Source organism: Clupea harengus, chromosome 21 (assembly GCF_900700415.2).
Source record: "Clupea harengus chromosome 21, Ch_v2.0.2, whole genome shotgun sequence".
Taxonomy (NCBI): domain Eukaryota; kingdom Metazoa; phylum Chordata; class Actinopteri; order Clupeiformes; family Clupeidae; genus Clupea; species Clupea harengus.
Window position 1 is genome coordinate 17,319,807 of NC_045172.1, and position 23,794 is coordinate 17,343,600.

At 45.6% G+C, this 23,794-nt stretch overlaps 1 protein-coding gene across 4 annotated transcripts; it reads left to right on the forward strand.

The window, feature by feature from the left end:
• The first annotated feature begins 542 nt into the window (after positions 1–542).
• On the forward strand, positions 543–23,024 carry rfx3 (regulatory factor X, 3 (influences HLA class II expression)). 4 transcript variants are annotated; one of them, XM_031558368.2, is made up of 17 exons: positions 543–932; positions 8,270–8,385; positions 8,783–8,871; positions 10,124–10,412; positions 11,637–11,711; positions 12,962–13,143; positions 13,673–13,783; positions 14,964–15,091; positions 15,233–15,348; positions 15,868–15,983; positions 16,230–16,384; positions 16,877–16,974; positions 17,377–17,526; positions 18,240–18,448; positions 18,885–19,038; positions 19,739–19,778; positions 20,259–23,024. In XM_031558368.2, the coding sequence occupies exons 2-17, from the start codon at positions 8,275–8,277 to the stop codon at positions 20,663–20,665; spliced, it is 2,430 nt and encodes an 809-aa protein (XP_031414228.1). In that variant the 5' UTR covers positions 543–932; positions 8,270–8,274; the 3' UTR covers positions 20,666–23,024. The 4 variants fall into 4 exon arrangements, with proteins under 4 accessions (XP_031414228.1, XP_031414229.1, XP_042558763.1 ...); XM_031558369.2 differs by having other exon boundaries at positions 10,124–10,406; XM_042702828.1 differs by lacking the exon at positions 543–932 and adding an exon at positions 1,065–1,745.
• The last annotated feature ends 770 nt before the right edge of the window (positions 23,025–23,794 follow it).

Here is a 23,794-nt window from a genome sequence, read left to right on the forward strand (position 1 = left end):
CTTTGGCTAACATTTTCCCTAAATGTGGCACTTGCGGATTTAAATATTCGCAACTAAGTTAGTCGGTTTTACCATAAAGATTGCGATTATGTTAACGTTATTTTGCGTTGTAGCCTTGTTTGTTAGTAAAATATAATATTGTCCACTGATAAGACAGCCTCAGACAGGAATTCCCTCTAATCAGATGTACAGAGAGGAAGACAAAATTGGTGTCTTCAACAACAGAATACACAGCACGGCAAAAGAAAGGGAAAGGGATAGCTTCCCTTTCTCTGTCAGCGCCACCAACCTTGATCATTGAGCGATGTTCAAGAGGAAGTCCCGCCCAGCGTTTCCGACAAATTTTTGCTTTTTCCCTAGCTAATGACAACACTCCTCTTTATGCGGGCTTACAACACAACTGCGCCAGTCATTATGGTTTTTTAAGGTCATCCTTTCATTGATATCGATAAAAGTCCTTACACAACATACCACAACACCAGAGACGTGGGCAGAACCATTACTATCGTTACCCTAGTTGGCTGAAACACCTGCTATCATTCCAAACATCTGGTATGTAGTCACAGTTTACAAAAGAAAATACAGCCATGTAACTAAAGCTACCTTTGATTACTGGCTTCGTGTCAATACGAATACATAAGAGGCTGGAAATAGTGGTTAATTTTCAATACAAACGAAATCAGTAGCCTAATTTACATGTTCAATCTCCACCCCATTGCTTAACCTATGTCTGTTGTCCACCCAAATGTCTCCGCCTCTTCCTGACGCCCAAGGTAGGTTGTGCTAAGGGGAGTTTTATAGCAACTGTTGCCCTGTGATTCAGCGCCATAGTCACCGTAGTCCTGGCGACTGTAACCCATCAACAACAACAACCTCTCGCTCCATCATTACCACCTCCACCATCCTCATCAACACGTTAGTCCACGGTACAGGTGAATATGACAGATCTACTTATTTTTGCGCATTGCAACAATTTGATGCCAAACATCTCCTCTTTACATCGTTATTCTGGGATTAAGTTCAGATATTGGGTTCTTTTGTGGGTTGTTTTATTGGGGGGGGGGGTAGCGAGCTAGCCCGCTAGCTAGCAAGCAAGCAACATTAATTTAATTCATTGCTTGGCGAGAGCTAGCCAGCTGTGCATGTCAACCAACACTGATGTAGTAACCATTTTTTATTCTTCTGTTACTGCTTATCTCGTTGAGATTTGTTCAAACTATAAACGGGGTAACTAAATTGTGCATGTGAATAAGAGCACTTTTAATATGGACCCTTGTGAGGTTTTTTTCCCCCTTTTTTCTTTTATATTAGCCTAGATGGCTAGTTACATTAACATTACCTGATGTTAGCTCAATGAAAACTAGCCTAGCTAACAGACAGTGCATCAAGGTCTAGCCAGTAGACCAGTAGCGTGTTGATGACTAACTTGGCTAGGTATCCAGCTTGTGGTTTGGGGAAGTTGAGTTTTCTGTCGATCAGTCTATGTCCTTCCGACCAGACTAACAACGGTATCGAGCAAGTCAGCTCTAGGCAGGTGTATGTTTGCCTGAAAGCTAACGGTTAACTAGCCAGTTAGCTCGGATAGCTAGCTAAAGCAAATAGCCTAGGAAGGCAGCCAGCCGCATACATCTGGGTTCAAAATGGAATTCATCTCTTCTGTGATGCATTCTGTTGCGCGCATGGTTTGCTATTAATAAATCATTGTAAACTCTGAAGTGCTGGTAGATCAACGCCGGCCAATTAAGGTGAGGTCCGTTTGTTCAGGTATCGATAGTTGTTTGGTGCAACAACCAGTAGTTAGTGATTTTTGGCTGCACCTGCCAGCTAGCTAGCGAGCTAGAAATTCGTTGCGGTTCGGTCGTTTTAGCTGGCAGATCAGGTTAGCTGTGGCTAGCTAGCCAAATTGGCTGCCCCTTTTGTGTTATTTGTGGCCGTGCGCGAAAGGTACCCAGCTAGCTAGTTGGCTACCGCTAGCTATAACACAGGAGAACAGGCAAAGCCCAAGCGTTACTAAGTTACCGATCTTCAGATGTTAACGTTACGCTAAATTATAAACCATTTCACCTATAGCGGGTCTAAATTGCCTCACGGCAACGTTATGAATCATCTTAATTTAAGTGTTAGCTAACGTTAGAAATAAGCAAATGAGTTAGCCCTATGCTAATTAGCCTTGTTTCAGTCTTTAAAAAGTAGCTTCCAGGGTAAATTGGATGCCTTGTGTTCGCTGACCACCCATATGTAGTTAATAAGGTAAGAAACGTATAAGATAACGTTCATTACTATTCTCTTTATTTCAGTGTTTATTCAGCAGAATTACAACAGAAGTTAGGTAGCAATTTCATACATTCATTCTGTCAGTTTAACATTAGCTAACGTTTGCCAAGTCGGTAAATGTATTTATCTAGTCATCTGATGATAGTCGTTACACAAATGTAGTCTGTGTCTAATACTGCTTCTAAGTTAAGCTTGTTGACACAATGGTGCACCACTAATCGTTTCGCTGAATAGAACGCTTATTCGTAGGTCTCAGGCCTAACCTTTGTCAGGGCTGCTTCTTCATCATTTATCCGCAGTGTGCCAAGCTATGCTAAACGTCAGCAACACCTGCCGCAAGTAACGCAGTAGCAAGTTTCTTTTTTTTTCTGGACCTGTTGCAGAGGGTACATCATAAAGTGGTAAAATACCACTTTAACAGACAGCCATTGAAATAATCATTGTCCTCAGCAGTTTATTACGGGCATCTTGGGAGCAAACCTGTATAAAGAAAGACATGTTTGGTGACTGGGCGAATAATAATATAACCTGCTGTATAATCTCTGCATGTTAAGATGTGTGGTCTATAATGTGGAATGCCTGTAAAATATATACACAAACATAACAAAGGGGACACTTTGACCTGTATGACATCTTCAACTTTCCAACTGTTGCATCAGCATTCTTTCCTCTCTTTTTTTTTCTTCCTAAATCCTAGCTCCACTAGGTGTGTTTCCTTAGTCCCAGAACCCCTGTTGTCTTCATTAAGGAATGGGAACAGGTGTGTGGCATGGTCAGGGGATGGAGGGGCCCAGGTGCTTACATGGGGGTGGGAGGGGAGAGGGAGAGAGAGTGTGTGTGTGTGTGTGTGTGGGGGGTGGGGGGTGTAAATATGGTCAGCTAATCAAATAAGTGCCAGCCAGGTGTTTAACGTTGTTCTAATTAATTGGTACAGAATCAAACCGATAGCATTGTAGTAATCGCCAGTAACTCCTTCCCATACGCAGCTTGGATAACTGGTACTGAGACGAGATTCAAACTATTGTTCACTATTTTTAGTTGTGAATAATAGTGGAATGCACGTGGCTGAGTAGCAAATGATACAGCCTAACCAAGAATGGCAATGTGCTTTCATGTTACCATGGCAACATAAAGTACCTGTGTACATACAAGTCTCCAACCTGAAGGGGGAAAATCCATGTTATTTCATGTAAATCTGTAATGATAAAATGCAGACACAGTACCCACAAAACACACACAAATCTTTCCAAATGCGCTAATAACCAATAAAATGATTAGGATAAGAACCAAGTGTAAAATGTATTTAATTTAGCAGTTGTTTATTTCAAACTACCAGCAGCCTACAACACCTGGCTTTTCCCCAGTCAAGAACCTTGACATATTCATTATGTGATGACACCAGGTGGAAGCACCCAGCCTAATATGAAATCCGATGATGCCCGGTTGATTTACAGACCAATATGGCCTCAAATGAATAGCCTCCCATAATTTATTTTCCCACTCTGATGTACTTCATTTCACCAAGACAAACTCAAATCAACATTGCAGCTATCCCAAAACTAGTTTAATTCTGTGTTATTCCCCTGTAATGCGCACAAATATCAAGGTTTCTGGTGAAGCGTTTCTGTCAGCGACGCATGATCGCCACACGCTATGATCCACTTGCCAGACACCTTTGGGAAGTGGTGTGTGAGGTGGTGAAGGTTGTCACTCAGGCTTACCAGCTTCAGTGAGAGAAGAGAAAGCTGAAAACAGGACAAAACTGCCACAGATGCCTCCCAGCCATCTGTTGCGCACTCTCGTCCGTGTCTTCCCTCTCTCGTCCTCCCTCTTTCTCCTCCCACCCCAGACCTGCTGAGTCCAGCTGGAGTCCTGTCTATGCGCCACCCCCACCCCCACCCCACAGTATGAGGATGGCAAGGATTTTCAGAGCACAAGTTATCAGCTCACATTACCCACTCATCTGAAGTCAGGTGCGCCACAGATGCGGGGCCAAGCCACCTGTTCCGTGGATCTCATTCCCTCTCCAATCACTTAGAGGGAGGCCAATTGATTCAATTATTCATTTGAGGGGTCATTTTCACCGCCACGCCGCTTTGACCGCAAACGGTACTCGCTTTTCTGCTTTGTGGCACTTATAGGGTACCTATGTCAGTTATCAGACAGTGTCAATCAAAATGCTGAGTTTAAAAATGGATTAACAATCTATAACTTCAGTTTAATAATGGATTCACATGACAACGCGAACGTTTGCCGATAACACACGGCGTCCAATAATTAACACCGTTACGATAGATGTCTTTTATAACAACCGTAACAACATGAAGAAATGACTGCCTCCCTTTGCTGGGATAGTTGGATTGGGGCTTTGCTGTGTGTGTGTGTGTGTGTGTGTGTGTGTGTGTGTGTGTGTGTGTGTGTGTGTGTGTGTGTCTCCTTGAGGCCACAGGCGTGCAAGGGAGCACAGGGCTTAAGTGGGCCACAGGGGAACACATAAAGGGAACCTAGGTGAGGGGAGGCAGGGAGTGTGTGTGGAGGGTGGGGGGGTGGGGTGGGAGGCAGGTAGGGAGTGTGTGTGGAGGATGAAGGGGTTGGGGTGGGGGTGGGAGTTGGGGGTTCCAGAGCAGAGGGGAGGGAGGGAAGCAGGTAGGCAGGTTTGTGTTTACAAAGAACCAGCCCCCCCCCCCCCCCCCCCCCCCATCACACACATACCAAAAACACATACCCCCCCCCCTCTTTTTCTCTCTCCTTTCTCCTCTGTAGCTTCTATTGATGTTATGCACAGCAAACAATGATGATGTACTCTTGGGCCTTTTAACTAATCTTGTTTGCCTTACTATTATTTATTGGCCGGATTTGCATGCATCATGTCCTGAATAAATGCAATTATTTATGTTTATCTTGTCCCTTTTGTTTTCCCAGACGCTTTTTCATAGTGACTGTAATAAGTTTCATAAGTAAAAAGCACAATAAAGATTAGGCTACATTGTGGAAGAGACCGCGGTAGAAAACACTTTGATGCCATGCGCCTGTGTGTCCGAATCAGGACCTTTACATGTTGTGATTTCAAGTAATGTTGAATGAGGTTGGCCTCTGTACAATTTCAAGTGAAGTTACAGAAGTCTAAAGGTCGAAAGAAGCCAAGTAGCCTACTTCACACATTAGGAATCTTAGAACAGAAATCAATGGTGATCGGCAAGGTTGTGTGTGTATGTGTGTTTGCCTTCACCTCCCCTACAGCATGCTGCACTCATGGTGTGCAGTCAAACATTCAGACCTGGGGAAGGATTGGGGTGGGGGGTTGTTAAGATGCACCTGAACACAACAACACCTGTAGTCCTCAGGTAGATGAGGGGATGGTAGGGATGATAGTGGCGGCGTCTCCAAGGAGAGCCCCAGGTTTAATTAGCCTGCAGGGACCTGGCCATAGAAACAGTGATTGGGGGGGGGGGGGGGGGGGATCATCCGGAGAGTTCCGTGTCATTTGAATCTCCTCAGAGCTATGTGGCAGCGAGGCGTAGCGATAATGAGGTTTGTTAAAGGCATTACGCGCACCGGAGCTTTACATCAGTACCCCCACGTCTTTCTCTGCATATCCTAAGTGTTCCACTGGTTTCGAGTTGCACCTTGAATTTTGCTCAAAGGCTGAATATTTTACACAAACATTGTTGTGTTGTGAACACCCATGTGTGCCTTGTCCAGAGAAGATTGAGGACCTGTAGGTTCTTAGGCAACGGGTCGGAAACACAGCCTGCAGGTGAATCGAGGCAAACAAACACGTGTAGTGAACTCGAGACTCGGCGAGTTAATTGGGGCCGATTTGGACATGAAGCTGCATGAAGTTGGTGGCAGGATTCTGAGTGATTAATTATTAACAGGTTTTATTGCGTGTGTGTGCGCTGGTCTTGTAGACAGAGCGCCCTAGCACAGCTCAGGTTAAGAGCCGGGGAGTGTGTTCTACACAAGTCCCTGTGGGAGGATGGGGATTGGGGCAGGCAGGATTTTGAACGAGGATCACCGCCGAGAAAAACAAGATCGGTAAAGGCCACATCCAGAAGTGCTTCATAAAAACAGATTAACACTTCACCCTTTGCCTAAGGAAATAAATTGTCTGTAATTAGAGGACTGGGCCCATTAAGCACACACGGACTTGATGAGTGCCATCCAAAAAAAAAATATATCAGTATTTTAGGCTACAAGATGTTTAAATAAATAGGCTACCTCGTGCCATTTCTGTGGCTAATTCATTGGAGATTCATTCCGACGAGCGATTTTTAACTAATGTACGGGTATTGGGTGTAAATGGCAAATATTTTTGCTGAAATGTCAGTTAATTAGAGAGGGCTTAATGGCTGTGCCAGGATTTCTAATGACATTAATGTCACAATAATGAACACTTTTATTGCTTTGCGCTTGGCTCGTGTTCTAGCATTAGGTTTATTTCAATTCCTCGTAATAACACACCCCACAAGAAACACATAGACCCGTGTTTCGTTTTATGCAACACACCAAAATGTCCAAGCTGTTCTGTTTGTGTAATGTTCTGAAAGACGGTGGTGATGCAGGGACATGCATTAACATAGCCATGTTACTTCCCACACACATGCTAGCGTAGGTTTTCATGTTTGTTGAGTACGCAGTGTAGGCCACACCTAGGCTGTTGATGTTGCCATCCTGCTGCTTTTAGCATAGAATCGCTTTTGAGTGCAAGTTCACCAAGTGCCTGCCCTAGTCTCGTTAGGTCATGTAGTGTGGATTCTTGCCGATTTGATTGTTGTATTGATTACATTTAAAGCTTGTTATAGATCACTTGTTCAAGGTTTTACTCGGGGCAAGAGTAACCCAGACTACTTAAGTAGATCTTAGGTGTGGGTCCTTTTTTTATCCCTCAAAGAGGAGAGTGGTAGTCTTTAGACTGGATAAAGTTACACGAATAATATGTGTGTAGGATTATGAAAATTTGGCTGAGATCTAAAAACCACAGATTTAAATCAAACAGCCTTCTCAGTGACTAGATAATTAGGCTCAACTTTGTGTTTTTTTTTTTTTTTTTTTTCCTCTCCCTCAGGCACAAGTAATGTGCACACAAGCGGAGGCTGAGCCAACGAGATAAAATAGGATTTTAATTACTTTCACAAATAGCGTAAGACAAACTCTAGAGGTCAGGTGAGAGACGAATGCTTAGTTCTTAGGCTATTTCAGATCTGGTTCCAATCAACACAAATGGCAATAAGCTAAATTTAGATGCAGGTTGGTGTAGAGACATGACTCTCTGTGTAAATATGTGCTAAACATGCAGTGAGATAGGAGACAAGAGCGATAACTGCGCAACAGATTAGTGCTTAAGATGTATAGTAATTGCGCGCGCGTGTGTGTGTGTGTGTGTGTGTGTGTGTGTGTGTGTGTGTGTGTGTGTGTGTGTGTGTGACATGTAGTCTAAGTAGTGGTGGTGGGTGTGGTGTTTCTAGTCTGAGTGTTGCTGATGTGTAAGGTGTGGGTGTGTTCATGAGGTCTACCTGTAGCAGGTGTGGTGGAGCAGATGGACAGGAGGAGATAAGGAGTCCTATCAGTGACTTCCCCCGTCATCATCAGCCTCCTTTATCAGACAGAGGGTACACACACGTGTGTGTGTGTGTGTGTGTGTGTGTGTGTGTTTGGGAGTGTGTTCCTCCTCTAGGCAGATGTAAACCCAGAGGCAGCAGAGCCCTCTGCTCTCAGGTTCCTTGTGTTTTGACACACCACAACACTACCTTCTCCCTCCGCTTTGCCTGTGATGTCTGTGTTGTTAAAGAGGAGAGGCTGCACATGTGAACAGGGTTGTCTATTCATTTTGAGCATCACACTTCTGTACTGCCATATCAGAGCGCTGGACCAAAGGCAGCATTCTGTTGGGATGTAGCCTATGAACCAGCCGGGCTGTTGTGATACTCTCACTCGAAGGCCTACCCTCGGGCAAACAAGTTGTATCTGACAAAATGTGTGTGTATGTGTGCAGGCGCCATGCAAACGCCCGAGGCCGGCGCTGACTCGTCCACGGTGCCCCTCCAGACCAGCGTGCAGCCGGCCGTCTCTGCACAGCAAGGGGTCTCTCAGGTGGCCGTCCAGCAGCAGGTGAGTGTGTGTGTGTGTGTGTGTGTGTGTGTGTGTGTGTGTGTGTGTGTGTGTGTGTGTGTGTGTGTGTGTGTGTGTGTGTGTGTGTGTGTGTGTGTGTGGTGTGTGTGTGTGTGTGTGACTGCTATTAGGCTTTGTGAGTTTATGTGTGCTGTTTTGGTTTTGTCCATCACTAATCAGTGTCCTGACTTTTCTGGCTCAGACAGTTTAAGTTTGTGTGTGTGTGTGTTCTATGTGGATGTTTGCATTTCTCTGTGTGTGTGTGTGTGTGTGTTTTCTATGTGTATGTTTGCATTTCTCTGTGTGTGTGTGTTTTCTATGTGTATGTTTGCATTTCTCTGTGTGTGAGTGCGTATGTGTCTGAGGCTAATGTTTGCCGTGTCTCTGGTCTGTGCAGGCTCAGACTGTTCAGCAAGTGCAGCATGTGTATCCAGCACAGGTCCAGTATGTGGAGGAGAACAACGGGGTCTACACCAATGGGACCATGTAAGTACTCTCTTTCTATCTATCTATCTATCTATCTATCTATCTATCTATCTATCTATCTATCTATGACTGTGGTGTCACTATAATATGTTTTTCTTGAACCGTTAGTCTTGTTTTGTTGTCGGTGTGTGTGAGAAGTCACCTGACTGACCTGAAGTGCTCACAAGTACATCTATAATGACCCCTCGCAGTGCTGTGTGTGTCTGTGTCTGAGTGTGTGTTTTGAGGGAGCCCCCACTGTGAAAACACTGGTGTTGGCATGTAGCACTTACAAGAGCATTGCCTTTAACACACACACACACACACACACACACACACACACACACACACACACACACACACACAATTGCACCTCTTTCTGTGCGTGCAGAGCAATGGCCATTGTAAGGTGGTGATGTGTGATGTGACCTCTGCACAGGCAGGTTCCTGAAAGGAAAGGCTTCTGCACTGGGGCTCTTGTCTGTTCCAGGCTCGAGGAACACTGTCTGATTTCTCTATTTCACTATATACTCTTTTGACCAGCAGGTTAATATCTGATGCTGTCAATCCTAGAACACAGAAGAAAACACACACACACACACAAACACACACACTACTTGTTAAAACCAATGTTCCATATGCCTCCTCCAGAAAGCCTCATTTGTAAGACCTCCCCGCTATATATTCCCTAACCGTTCTACAACCATAGACCATCTGAACGCCCACACATACACGGTCCAAATATGACCATAATTTGGATGTGAAACCTTAGGTTATTGCCAAAAGAAATGCTCCACATACACAGGTCAGCTGCCAGTTCCGACATAAATTCAGAAATCTTGTACATTTCTGTTTATTTATACCACGGCTTTGTAGGATCCTTAATGGTGGCCCATATGTAAGAATGCCATCACTGTCTGTGGTCTATGCCCCTAGTGTTACTATAGCCAGCCTTGGAAACGCTGTTGAGATACAGGTTTCATTTTTTTTTTTTTTTTTAAACAAAAAAAATGACTGCTTTTAATGTGTGTTTAGTCTTTTACAGCCGAACATTTGACGTAGCAATTATATATTGAAAAGTCACCTTTCTATTTACTGCCAATGGGCTCATTATCAAAACATTACATTACCTTATTTGTCTTTCTGTTTTGCGGTGGCTCAAGGCTACTCTGGTTGCTGAATGAATACTAATGCCATAGAGGTCCATGTTGTTTTGTACACCCTGAGGTGTATTGTGTGTGTGTGACCTTGCCCTTTCACCCCCTCTCTGCAGTCGGACGTACTCCTACTCGGAGCCTCAGCTCTACAGCCAGAACAGCGGGGGGAACTACTTTGACACGCAGGGGGGCTCGTCGCAGGTGACCACGGTGGTGTCGTCGCATGGCATGGCCAACAACGGCGGGGGAGGCGGCGGCGGCGCGGCCGGCATGGGCATGGGTCTGACGGGGGGTCAGCTGATCAGCAGCTCGGGCGCCTACCTCATCGGTGGGAGCAACTCCATGGACAACGCCACGGCGCACCCCACCGCGCAGACTCCCCGTGCCTCGCCGGCCACGGTTAGTGTGAGTGGCTGTTTTGCGCCTGTGCCGTTTGTCTTATGTGTGGGAGGGGGAAACTTGTGACTGTGTGTGTGTGGAGGAGGACTTGTTTGTGCGTCCGCATCCCCATGTGTTAATGTAAGTCTGTGCGACCAAATTTGATTGAATGTGTGTATGGATGTGTGTCTAATCAAGTGAAGCAGTGTGTGTGTGTGTGTGCAAGAGTGAGCACATGTATGTATGCACTTGTGTGTGTTTGTAATGTGCTCACTGTGCAGTCACATGTGTGAGTAAACAAGTCCACACAAGGCAGAAACATTCTCCACACTCCACACACATCTTTCTATCTGTGCGTTCCTCTCTCTACAGCTGTTTTTAATCAAACTGGCTATTTAGTTAACCCCTCACCCCTTACTGACACTATGAGTGTCATTGCCACACACTCAGCCTACACACGGAGCACCCCCACCCCCTCTGCGAGCGCTTGATATTTTCCCACCCGAAATGAAAACGCCATGTCTAAAAAGGCGAGGTGCTCCTGTTGCCGCGGTGAAGATCATTATGAGGTGTGTGGGGGAGGCCAGGGCTGACTTCATCACATGAAATCCGCAGAGACGCCGGGGCTGGGGTGGGGTGGGGGGGATTCAAGCGCCGTAGCGAAGGCAGCCAAGGATGAGTCTACTTTGACCCCTGCTGGTGGGATGTGGTAGTGACGCTGACATGAGACCTCATTTCAGTTCATAACCCACCACCCCTCAACCCCCCACCCCCTGAGCAATTTCCCTCCACTTTGATATGGCAAGCCAGATGTTGCCCCTAAAATGTTTTGTCTTAAATACATTTGGCAAGGGGAGGGGTGGACCAGGCAGTTCCACAGAATGACTGTATGTTGAGGTGAGGTCTCACAGCCGTACAGGAGGGTTTAATTGCTGTGCTTCGCTACTGTGTCTGAGGTGTGTGTTTATTTGTTTGTTTGTTCGTTTGTTTGTTTGTTTTACGATGGTGGTTGGCTTTCCTGTCCACTGCTTGAATCAGTTAACGTTTCTTGCTGATCACAGCTGCTGTTTCCTGTGAATGTGTGTTTGATATTGTTTATCAGTCTTCTGCTGTAGCGTTTTATTACGCTTCTCCCTGTCATTATGTTGTTTCTTTTTTCTTTTTTTTTCTTTTTTTTTTTTCTTCTTCACTCTCTCTCTCCGCTTTTTTTTTCTATATATATTTCTTTCTTTTTTGCTCTTTTGCTATCAGATTGAAATGGCGATTGAGACGCTCCAAAAGTCTGAAGGGTTGTCCTCTCAGAGAAGCTCGCTGCTCAACAGCCATGTAAGTTTGCTCTTAATCAACCCCCCCCGCCTCTGCCTCCTGCTTCTCTGTCCTTCAGCACTGCATGGTTTCTCTTGCTCTGTGTGTTTCTGCTGCCTCGCTGCCTTTCATATAGAGGGGAGCTCCACAGACTCGGAGTGCTACACTTTAGACATGCACAGCGCACTGTGCTGTTGTTTGGAAGGACACACACTCAGTGTTTTGCAACCCTTTCCTGATTACAACTGTCATTTCCTTTCTCTGATGCGTTACATTGGGGTTGAAGCAATGAAGCTCTAGCATGATCAACCTCTCTGGACGGGCCGGGTTGTCAAAAGAATTAATTGAAACTGATTGAAAGATTTGATATTTAGTAGACTTTAATGACTGTTATTTCATCTTTAGTGTGGCAGCACCCTAAGAAACAGTGGCAACTTTGTTAATACCTCCATGCATGACTGTAAATGGCGTAGAAAGACAATATGCATGTCCAATACATGAGTACATTAAACGCCCACATTTCATATTATAAAGCGGAAGTCAAATGAAACCTGGAAATGTGATGTTTTCCAACTGGATGGTTGAGTTCCCTCAGTGGGGAAAAAGCACTTCATTAGGTATACATTGAGCGCGAGTCAAATTGGTCATTAATATCGTGGACTATAATTATTTCTCACTAGGTGGTAAGTAAAGCCAAACGTTCCCTTTCAAGTATCACCCGTGATCCCCATTCTTTACATCTTAATCAAATGGGAATTGGGGGTGATTTTATTTTTTTTAAATTGCATGCAAAAACATGCAGCTTGAAACATTTCTTTGCCATTGTATGGCACTAGCCTCCCTCTGGAATGACGTGTGAGTGCGATGGCTGTGTATGTGAAGGATACATGGATCACTGTACTATTTTAAAAAGCCATAACTGTGAATGAAGTAGGCAGAATGGCTGAGAGTCAATTATGTGAATAACTGTTGGTCTGCTCAGTAGGTTGTAGGTAACTAATAGGTCTGTGTGGCATTCCCACTGCAAGACATTGCAGCTCGCATTACAATATGCATTACAGGTCTGCTTTTTAAATTGACCCAGATGTTTTGTATTGTGTGGAATTCATATTGCTAGGAACCATAGAAAGGGAACTCATTAGTAGTTGAAGGTTGCCATGGAGAACCTTGGAGGCTTCCAAAAGAACTTTTTTCTTCCCAAGTGTAACAACCCCTTCAGGACTACCTGCTCTTACACGGACCCCGGGGCGGGCCCCTCTTCTGTCCCACAGCTGCAGTGGCTCCTGGACAACTACGAGACGGCGGAGGGCGTGAGCCTGCCGCGCTCCACCCTCTATTACCACTACATGCGCCACTGCCAGGACCAGAAGCTGGACCCGGTCAACGCCGCCTCCTTTGGCAAGCTCATCCGCTCCATCTTCATGGGGCTTCGCACCAGACGCCTGGGCACCCGGTGAGTCTGCTCCTTTGGCTCTCCTCAGCTCACTCCGGGCCTCCCTCTTTCTCTCCCTCTCCTTCTCCCTCTCTCTCTATCTCTCTCACTCTCCCTTGCTCTCGCCCTCTCTCTCTCTCCCTCTCTTTCTCTCACTCTCTCTCTCCCACGCCCCCTTTGTTCATCTGTCATCTCTCCTCACTGCTGCTTTTGTCCTCTTTCTTCTAGTGTCCTCTCACCTTCCTCTCCTGTCCTCCTTACCTCCTCTCACATCTCCTCATCTCAACTCCTTTTCACTGATTGTATTACCTGTCTCTCTTCCTCTCTTATTCTTCTTCTCAGTTCACCCTCTCTTTATTCTTCTGCTCTGTTTTTTTTATTTTTATCACCCACTCTTTATTACCTTTTTCCTTCCTTCCCCCATTCTCTCCTACCCCTTTGTCCTCATACCAGCTTTTTATTGAACAATCATCTTTGTGTCTCTCCCACTCTAACTACTCTAACATTGATTGCCGATTGACTGACTGCCGTTGTCTTGTCTGTCCTGCAGGGGGAACTCTAAGTACCACTACTACGGGATCCGCGTCAAGCCTGACTCGCCCCTCAACCGGCTGCAGGAGGACATGCAGTACATGGCACTCAGACAGCAGCCCAAGCAGAGGTAACAACACACACACACACACACACACACACACACACTCGTATATGCACATGCCCAGTTCATCTACAAACATGCGGAGACTTACATCATCCTCTCTCACCGGACCTCCCTCCTGAATTCCCTTTCACTCACATTATAGACATCAGTCATTTCCCAACATATTCATTTCAACAAGCCCACACTGATGTATTTAGTACAAACCTGATATTATATTGTTTTGCATGCATGCAGGATTGTATATAAGATTTTTTTTTCTCGTGCTGTTTGTTGGTTGGTGTTATTGTTACCATATGGCATAGTTCCACATACTTGAAAGAGGCAACAGGTTGCTACCATTGGCATTTAAAGGTACATTGTGTAGTTTTGTAGTTTAGCATCTATTAGTAAAAATTGAATATAGTATTCACAATTATGGTTTTCACTAGTGCATAATTACCTGTAACTACAAATTGTTGTGTTTTCATTAGCCTAGAATGAGCCATTCATGAGTATCTACATAGGGAGCGGGTCCTCTTCCACAGAGTCTGCCATGTTGCGCCGCCATGTTTCTACAGTAGCCCAGAACGGACAAACCAAAACACTGGCTCGAGATAGGGCTTTTTGCATTTGTATGGTATTTGACAGGGACCGTAGGTATTTAGCTTGTTGCAATTCAGCAACCTCCCCACTAGATGACTAAAAATTAGACACTGTACCTTTAGTGCGTTAAGCATAAAATGTATAATAAAAAACACTAGCTTGCATTTATGAAACATGTGGGCTACAGAACGAATAGTTTGTACTAATATGTCTGGATTCATTAATATTTCAGTATTCTTTTTTTTTTTAATGTGTACTTTTGAAGTAAAAGTACAGTTGCAGCTAAATAGTTCTCTACATCATCATAAGTTACAGCTCTAATGTATCATCCTTAATGTTAACTCTTTAAACTGAAATGTTTAGGAAGTAGGCCAGCTCATTAAGGCTCATTAGGACTATGCAACAACACCAAATTGAGTTGGCAACAAGCAGCTTTAAATTGTGATTAGGTGTATTTATGGAAGCCTATTTTCTCTATGTAATTAAATAAAAAGCATTCAAAGTATCTTGCAGCTATGAGGTACACGTGAGTTTCGCATCATGCTATTGTGTGCATTTTTTTTTTTTTTTTGTCTCACCACCAACCTCTATGTCTGGTCAGGTTCAAGCCGGTTGCCAAGGTGGATGCCATGTCGGGGGAGAACTACTCTGGGGCCGCGGTGCAGCACACGGCCAACGCAGCCGAGCAGACCGTCATCGCTCAGAGCCAGCACCACCAGCAGTTCCTGGGTCAGTACCATCTCCTTTTCCAACCTCTGCCAATGTAGCCCCTCTCATGTAAATGAAGATATTAAATATACATTAGCGTTGCGTACGTAGCGTAACATAACTTTGTGTTTGTCTGACTTATCTGGGTTCTCCGTCCCTTAGATGCCTCCCGTGCGCTGCCTGAGTTTGCGGAGCTGGACCTGGGAGAGACCTGCGTGGACCACATCATCCTTGATGACGTCAGAGCCCTGCAGACGCTCTACAGGGAGCACTGTGAGGTCAGTGGGGTCACGCACACTCCCATGCAGACCATAATAATAATCTTAACAGTGACGCTCACAGCACTGGTGTTTCGGTGTCCCTGTGAGAGAACATGGAGTAAACAAAACACAGAACTCACACAAATATGGGGACTGTATGAAGACTCACCGTATTGGACTAGCATTGTATGGAATAGGTTTGTGTGTTAGCTCAACACTGGGCTGTCTAAACTGTATGCGTGTGTGTTAGCTCAACACTATGCTGTCTAAACTGTATGCGTGTGTGTTAGCTCAACAGTATGCTGTCTAAACTGTATGCGTGTGTGTTAGCTCAACACTATGCTGTCTAAACTGTATGCGTGTGTGTTAGCTCAACACTATGCTGTCTAAACTGTATGTGTGTGTGTTAGCTCAACACTGTGCTGTCTAAACTGTATGCGTGGGTGTTAGTTCAACACTGTGCTGTCTAAACTGTATGCGTGGGTGTTAGTTCAACACTGTGCTGTCTAAACTGTATGCGTGTGTGTTGGTACACAGGCTATCCTGGACGTGGTGGTGAACCTGCAGTTCAGCCTGATAGAGAAGCTGTGGCAGACCTTCTGGCGCTATACCCACTCCAGTACTGTAGAGGGCGCCACCATTACAGAGAACAGGTCAGTGCCTTACAACCCTATTTGTTATTTGCAGCCCTAGCTCCTGCAGATCATTTTGGAGAAGTGTAGCAGTCCAGCAGTGAAATACCGCCGTCTTGTCATCCTTGTACACTTGTAATGCTCTTGGTCTCGATTAACAGGTGTATATCAGCACAAGGAGGTGTGCATTTACCAATGTTTGATGTTTAATCTACTTGTGTACTTGTACTGAATGTGATTTGTTTGTGTGTGTGTGTGTTTATACAGTGCGGTGAGTGAGATTGAGAGCCGTCTGCCGCGGGCCAAGCTGCTGCTGCTCTGCAGGAACGAGGGCGTGTTGAAGTGGATGAGTGCCTGCGACCACCTCATGTACCAGGTCCTGGTGGAGATACTCATACCAGATGTCCTCAGGCCTATACCCAGTGAGTGTCTCTCTCACACTCACACACACACACACACACACACACACACACACACAGTCCTACCTACCTACCACATGTACCAAGTTTTATTAGATCTGGAGATGTTCATACCTAATATTATCATGCCTACTATGTTGTCACATTGAGTCACACAAACACATCACACAAACAATCCACTGCACTGTTAACTCGGAATGAGAAGAATCCATCTGAACCTTTAGGTCATCTTGAAGTGCATTACATTTACTCCTACACCAAAACCAGGCAAAATGTAAAGATTGTTAATGCTTACTCCTGAGACTCACTCCTACTCTTTAAGAGTCACTCCAAAAGGTTTCATAACATAACTATCTCAGCCTTAAGTAGGTCTCTTAGACCTGATGATGAGTTCTCCGAGGTTTTCTGCAGCACATGCTGGCCCGGGGCTCAGCCCTTCTCTGATCTGTTCCCTGCGGTGCTCTCTCTCACTCACGGCCTCTGACCCCCCCTCAGGTGCCTTGACTCAAGCCATCCGCAACTTTGCCAAAAGCCTGGAGGGCTGGCTCAACACGGCCATGAACGCCGTGCCCCAGAGGATGGTCCAGACCAAGGTCAGTGTCCGCTGCCTCCCAACCCCACCGGTCACCCAGTCCCTGCTGCTTCACCTGTGGACCTGGTCTGACCTGTTTATGGGGCGGCCATTTCTCATGTCAGGCCTGGGTGTCCTCTAGGTCGGAGTTGTTGGATTAGTGTGTTTACAGTGTCTGATATATATAATATATATATTCTTTTTTTATTCGTGCATTAGTCTTTATTACACACATGCTCTGCATGGTCTGTGTTAGTGGGGTATGTCTTTAATATCCTTCTCACACGTGTCGTGTAGGAGAGAATGGGTGTTCAGTTATCTGTCTGGCTCATGTTTCTTCAGTACTAGGAGAAAGTCTAATGTGTGTGTGTGTGTGTGTGTGTGTGTGTGTGTGTGTGTGGTTGTGACATTTGTCTGCCTACAGGTGTCAGCTGTGAGTGCCTTTGCGCAGACGCTGCGCAGGTACACCTCCCTGAACCACCTGGCGCAGGCGGCGCGCGCCGTGCTGCAGAACACCTCGCAGATCAACCAGATGCTGTCCGACCTCAACCGAGTGGACTTCGCCAACGTGCAGGTCAGTTCCACACACCCCTTACGGTTGTCTGTGTAGGTCATGTGGTATGTGTTCGTGTTGAGCCTTTATATTGATAACAGGTCCTTGTGTGTGTAGAAAGGGAACCAGTGGCCTTAAGTGTGTGTGTGTGTGTGTGTGTGTGTGTGTGTGTGTGTGTGTGTGTGTGTGTGTGTGTGTGTGTGTGTGTGTGTGTGTGTGTGTGTGTGTGTGTGTGTGTGTGTGTGTGTGTGTGTGTGTGTAAGGAGAGCAGTGATAATATGACGTGGGGCTTGTTTGTGTTTTAAAGGGATACTGACATGAATTGCCCTGGCTCTTTTGAAACTCATGTCCAAAACAAACACACCCCTTCCCTTCAGTGCTCTCCCTAGAGTCAATCCACCTGTATGGCATTTTCTTGGCTTGGACACATCATGGACAGATGGCATTTGCTTTTATGTTCTCCCATCGCCCCACTGTCAAAGAGGCACCAGAGGTTGTCTTTAGAGCATGCACTGTTTTGATATCAACGTAAATGTGAGGAATCCAGATTAAAAATTCAAAAAGATTCTTGAATTGGTATGACTGAGACTTCCTTTAAATGTGAGCACATTCACAAGCACCTGTATGTGTTATGCTCACACATTTCTCTCTCTCTCTCTCTCTCTCTCTCTCTCTGTCTGTCTGTGTGTGTGTGTGTGTGTGTGTGTGTGTGTGTGTGTGTGTGCCGCGTACAGGAGCAGGCCTCGTGGGTGTGCCAGTGCGAGGAGGGCGTAGTGCAGCGTCTGGAGCAGGACTTCAAAGCCACGCTGCAGCAGCAGAGCTCCCTGGAGCAGTGGGCCGCCTGGCTGGACAACGTGGTGAGCCAGGTGCTCAAGCCCTACGAGGACCGCGCCAGCTTCCCCAAGGCAGCGCGCCAGTTCCTGCTCAAGTGGTCCTTCTACAGGTACGGGAGCTATGCACCCACCGCCGTGCACCCCTTTGAAGGGGAAAGGGGTGGAGGGTTTTGTTCACAGATTTAGTTCTTGGAGAGGCGAATGGTTTAAAGTGACCGGGTTTAGAAGACAGGCTTGTGGTTTTGCCCTGCCAGCAGCAGATTTGATCGGTATTTACTACCAAAATTGGCCCCGGCTTTAGTATTAGTTACTAATTAATAATTACAAGATTAGTACTGATGAAGGTCAACTGATGTAGCCCACCACGAGTCCATAGTCATAGTCTTGATTGCCAGGGGAACCTTCATGGCCCGCCCATATCCACGGCCTTTGCTTTACCTCAACCTCTTTGATGGCTGGAACAGTAGGAAGGACCTGTCAGTCACCTTTGACCTCTTGAGTCCAGCAGAGAGGCTGATGTTTTCTCTGCTCTTCCTCCTCCTGAAGCTCGATGGTGATCCGGGACCTGACCCTGCGCAGTGCAGCCAGCTTCGGCTCCTTCCACCTGATCCGCCTGCTGTACGACGAGTACATGTTCTACCTGGTGGAGCACCGTGTGGCCCAGGCTACGGGGGAGACCCCTATAGGCGTCATGGGAGAGGTGAGGATAGATGCACAAACACACACACACACACACACACACACACACACTTACAGATACATACATACACACATGTATAAACACACACACTAGGTAGTGCAGTGTCAAACATTCCTTTTTGATTGTCCCTGAAAACATGCAAAACCTCAAAACATCTTTCAGTATGTGTTGTCAACCTCTTCATTATCCCAGAATCCATCCATAACTATATCCGTAGCCCAGCGGTATTACTGGCATGCATTTAGTCATCACACATACATCATTATTAATGTATACATTAATATGTATGCATGTGTATGTGCTCCTGTGAGATGGATCATACTGTCACACACATCCATATGCATTGAGTGCGTATCCGCATGCATATGCTTACTCAGACACACACTCGGAGCGCTCAGCTGGTGGCAGATATGCAATTCAAGGAGAGAAAAAAAATCCTGCTGGGAGCACAGGCTCATTGTTTCCTCTCTGAACAATAGAGTCTTCTGTTGAGTCATTGTGCACACACGCATGCATCCACACGCCCATATGTCTCTGGAGGTGAGAACGAGAGTGTAAATGCAACTTCAGCCTGACACCAGCCTCCACTAGTGGTTTAGCATATGCAGATGTAGCTACAATCATGTGGTGAACTCTGACATCGGATCTCCCTCTTACTGTCTTTCTTTCTTTCTTTCTTTTGTTCCTCTGCCTGCTGCAGTGTGACCAGCTGAACTCCATGTCTCCCAACATCGACAAAGGTGAGCACACACAACAACTCTGAAGTCTACCTGTGGTGACAGCATATGGCAGGTTCAGGTTGAGAGTCAAAGCGTTTTTTTGGCTTGGGTGCTGTAACTGAAATATGTTTTGAACCGTACTACTATGTCTTGACACACACCTACGCTTGACCCAAAACCAACTGATTTGGCCCATTACTGTAATAAACTATAGCAATGATGTGTTCAATTCAAGAGGTCTGGCACAGAATAGCTAGCAGATTGCTACATTCTGAACCTGGATATTCTCCCTGGGCAGTTATGGTCATCACACTTCATGTATTCTACGTATTTATTCTACATATTACTTTGATGTGATGAGGGGGGGCTTAAACCCCAATATGCCATAAATACGGTCCTGGGGCTAAATTAGATCAGAGACCAGCAACCCCATTGTGTTGTCTGCAAAGTTTCTGTGCAATGGTTTGACCTTGACCTGGACCTTCTAATCATTGGATGTAGTCCATGTGTTTCCAGACGAGGTGAGCGAGATGGACAGCGATCTGGAGGATGACCTGGAGGACTGCGGCGAGCCACTGGCCAAGCGGGAGAAGGCAGAGTCGGAGCTGGAGCCCGACGTCATCCAGGTGCTGCAGGTGGGCACCATGGAGGACGGCAGTAGCGCCGTGGTGGGCATGCTCAGCTCGCTGCCCACCGTCTGCATCACCACCACAACCGCCGCCGCCACGGTCATCCCAGTCGATCACCCCGAGCACATCCTGCCACCGCCTCTGCCCTGCATCACCACAGCCGCCGCCACGGTCATCCCGGTCGAGCACCCTGTGCACATCCTGCCACCGCCTCCGCCCGGCGCCACCAGCACCATCCGCCACTGCAACAGTGCAGGGAATAGCTTCACCCCTGTGTAAAAGGGTGCAGGGGGGCGCAGGGTCAAGCCCACCTTCTACCACCTCCACCTTCCCTTCTCCTCATCCAGTTTTTCTTTCTGAAGCACCCCACTCAATCTCTCATCCTTTTACTCATTTGTCTAAAGCTTTCTCTGGCTTTTTAGTAGTTTTGTTTTTGTATGAGATTCATTTGTTCTGTTGTGATGCTGAGAGGTCTCCCCTCTTGCCTTATCAGGAGGTTGTTGTTGGGTTGGGGGAGATCTCTCTTAGATGCTGTGGATGAAGCTGGGTGCTCTGGACAGAGAGAGAGGAGGAGGAGGTGGAGAGGAGGGGATGACTGTGAAGATGAGGATGAAGAGGCCCGACTCTTCCTCAGCCACACGGTGCACAGGGGAAGGAGAGGCAACGTGTGTCCACCCAAGGGTTTGTCCCTTAACACGAGAAACGCTCCGATATTCCATTTACACTAAAATTCATTGATGATCTAGCGCTCAAATCCAAGTCACCAAGTCTGAAAAGAAACAAACGTCATTTGATTTGACGTTTTTGATTTTTGATTTTTTTTTTCACCATCCTGTTATTAATACTAGTATTTTGTTATCACTTTTCAGATATGATCATGGTTTATCAGTTTGTGCAAAAACACAAAATCTTTTGCCAAATATGTCTCTCATCCCCTGCCCAGCCCTTCCTTTCTTTTTGCTTGGCGTTGTGTCTGGAAAAGTGCTGTCTTTACTCCCCATATTTCCGCTGTGCTGCTAGAGTTGTCAGGCAGGTTGTGTGAGATCACACTCGTACCTACGCCGTTCTCATGCGCCACGTCCATTGCGTGGGACGTCGTTCCAAATGCCTTCTGTTGGCTAGGCTCAGTCGCTTCATAGTTTTTCTATGGGCATTGTTTTTTCTACCGGGTGTCTTATTCTGTATGTTCAATATTGCTGTGTTGTGACTGCTGTAGAGGTCTGTTGTATTCTTTTTTTCTTTCTTTTTTTTTTCTTCGGATTGGACCAAATACAGAGGAAGTGATGCGTTGTTGGAGATGAGGTTCTCTGAGAGGTTTTGTTGTCGTCGTTGTTGTTGTTGCTGTTCCTCCCGCGCCTGTGCCGTGCTGTAGAACCAAGCCGAATGTCAGGGACCTCGTGTACCTCGGGTTCATCCCAGTGCCTTAACCCAGCCACCGCACGCCGTCTCTGTCTGCCCAGTGATTGGGTGACCATCTCCACACTGGCATCAGCTGTTTGTCAGTGGAGAGGAGGGTTTTGGAGATTGATTTCGTTTTTTGGGGGGGTTTATTTGTGTCAAATTGAGGGGAAAAAAAATATAATTTGAATTAGGTTTTTTTTCTTCTCATAATTAGTTGTCTTATAATTCGCATTTTTTTTTTGGTCATACTACTGCTTCTTAACTCTAATGACTGTCCACGTCTTGCCTCGTCTTTGAGTTGTGCGAGATGCCTGAGCCTGGCTGATTGTGTGTGTTTGTTATATTGGGCTTGTACGTCTTTTTTGTCCCTCTCTCGGTCCGTAGTGCCCTCTTGTGCCCCTACCTCATGCCAGTGGTGCCCGACCCCCACCCCTTCATCTCTCTTCCTTTTCTGTCAACCTAGCCCTTCGCTTTTTTCGTGCTTAACAGTAAATATCTGTACAAAGGACCAAAAGTTGAGATTTTCTATGATATATATAGCTATATAAATATATATAGATATTATATTCAGACAAATTCTACTGAAGACGCAACAGATGCATATTCTGTTTCTTGTTTCTTTTTCTTTACCTTTTCTAATATGGCTAAACCGTTAACGTGCCGCAGGTGGCATTTATGTTTTTCACCCCCCACCCCCCCACACACACACATACACAGTTGAAGGAGACTGTCGGCTCAGAGTTAGCATCAAGCTAACACCTCCTAGCTTAAGTTAGCTGCTGACAGACCTTAAGAGTCTGCCTTTGCTGTGATGGTCACTGGTGGCCAAGGGCAGCTGGGTTTATGACCCACCTCCCTCACTGAGCTCTTAAGATGTGATCTTAAGATCATGTGGCTATCAGTCGGGCAGACTATGATTTACACTGTAAGCTAGTTGTATACTTGACCTGTTCTTGACCTGTTGTTGTTGTTGTTGTACACTTGACCTGTTCTTTGATAGCTGTTACACAATTAGAAGAGAAAAAAACACAACACACTTCTACATGGCATAAGATGATGAACTGGAAATACTCCTTACTACTGATCATTTTCCTAAATAGTTGTGTTTTTGTTTTTGTTTTCCTCAATCAGGAGAGCTGTCTGCACGAACGCCTTTAGTTCTGTGTCTTTTTGATTGATTGTTGTCCATACAGGAATGTTGTATTCACTTGAAATGTATATTTATGTTTATTGAGGGGAAAAAAGACTACTGGTTTGAGATGATTTTCCTTTGTAATGATGTGACAAAGCCACCACCACCACCCCCCCCCCCCCCCCTTTGATTAATAACCCATACCCCAAGCTGAATCTTAAGGTTTTTTGTTTGTTTGTTTTGAGGCCACTCATTTGTGTTTGACACATGATTTTTTTTTGTCTGAAAAGTGGTGGTAATTGTGTGCGAGCCCAATGTTTATGAAGATCTTTATGGAACGTGATGCTCCTCAATGCAGCTTTGAATTAACGACCAAATGGATCATCATCATCACAATGCCTTGCAAAGTAGGACTATTGTATTTATTGTCAAATTGAGGTGCAGTTTGTGAGTGTGTGTGTGTGTGTGTGTGTGTGTGTGTGTGTGTGTGTGTGTGTGTGTGTGAGAGTAGTTTCACTTTCAGTAGGGGAAGCAAAAGCCCTGAAAAACTACTGAACTGTCCAGCCACTGTGCAGCGAAAGACAACCTGTCTGCTGTTCTCTTATGTTCAAATTACTGCTGTAAATTCTGGTGTCCAATCTGGAAACGGCTCATAGAAACTGATTAGTTGGACATGAACCGATTTATGTATTGATTATGTGCATTAGACTCCTGAAAGTGCTTTTTTTTTATTGGTATTGCATGCCTTTCTTTTTGTGCTGCTAGAAATCATGACTTTCCTTTCATTAGTTGTTTTTATTTGTTCTCTTCTTTTTCAAACATGTGCCAGACAGTGGAGAATAAGTATAAAGTTGGCAGCCTCAGAAAAGCTTGAC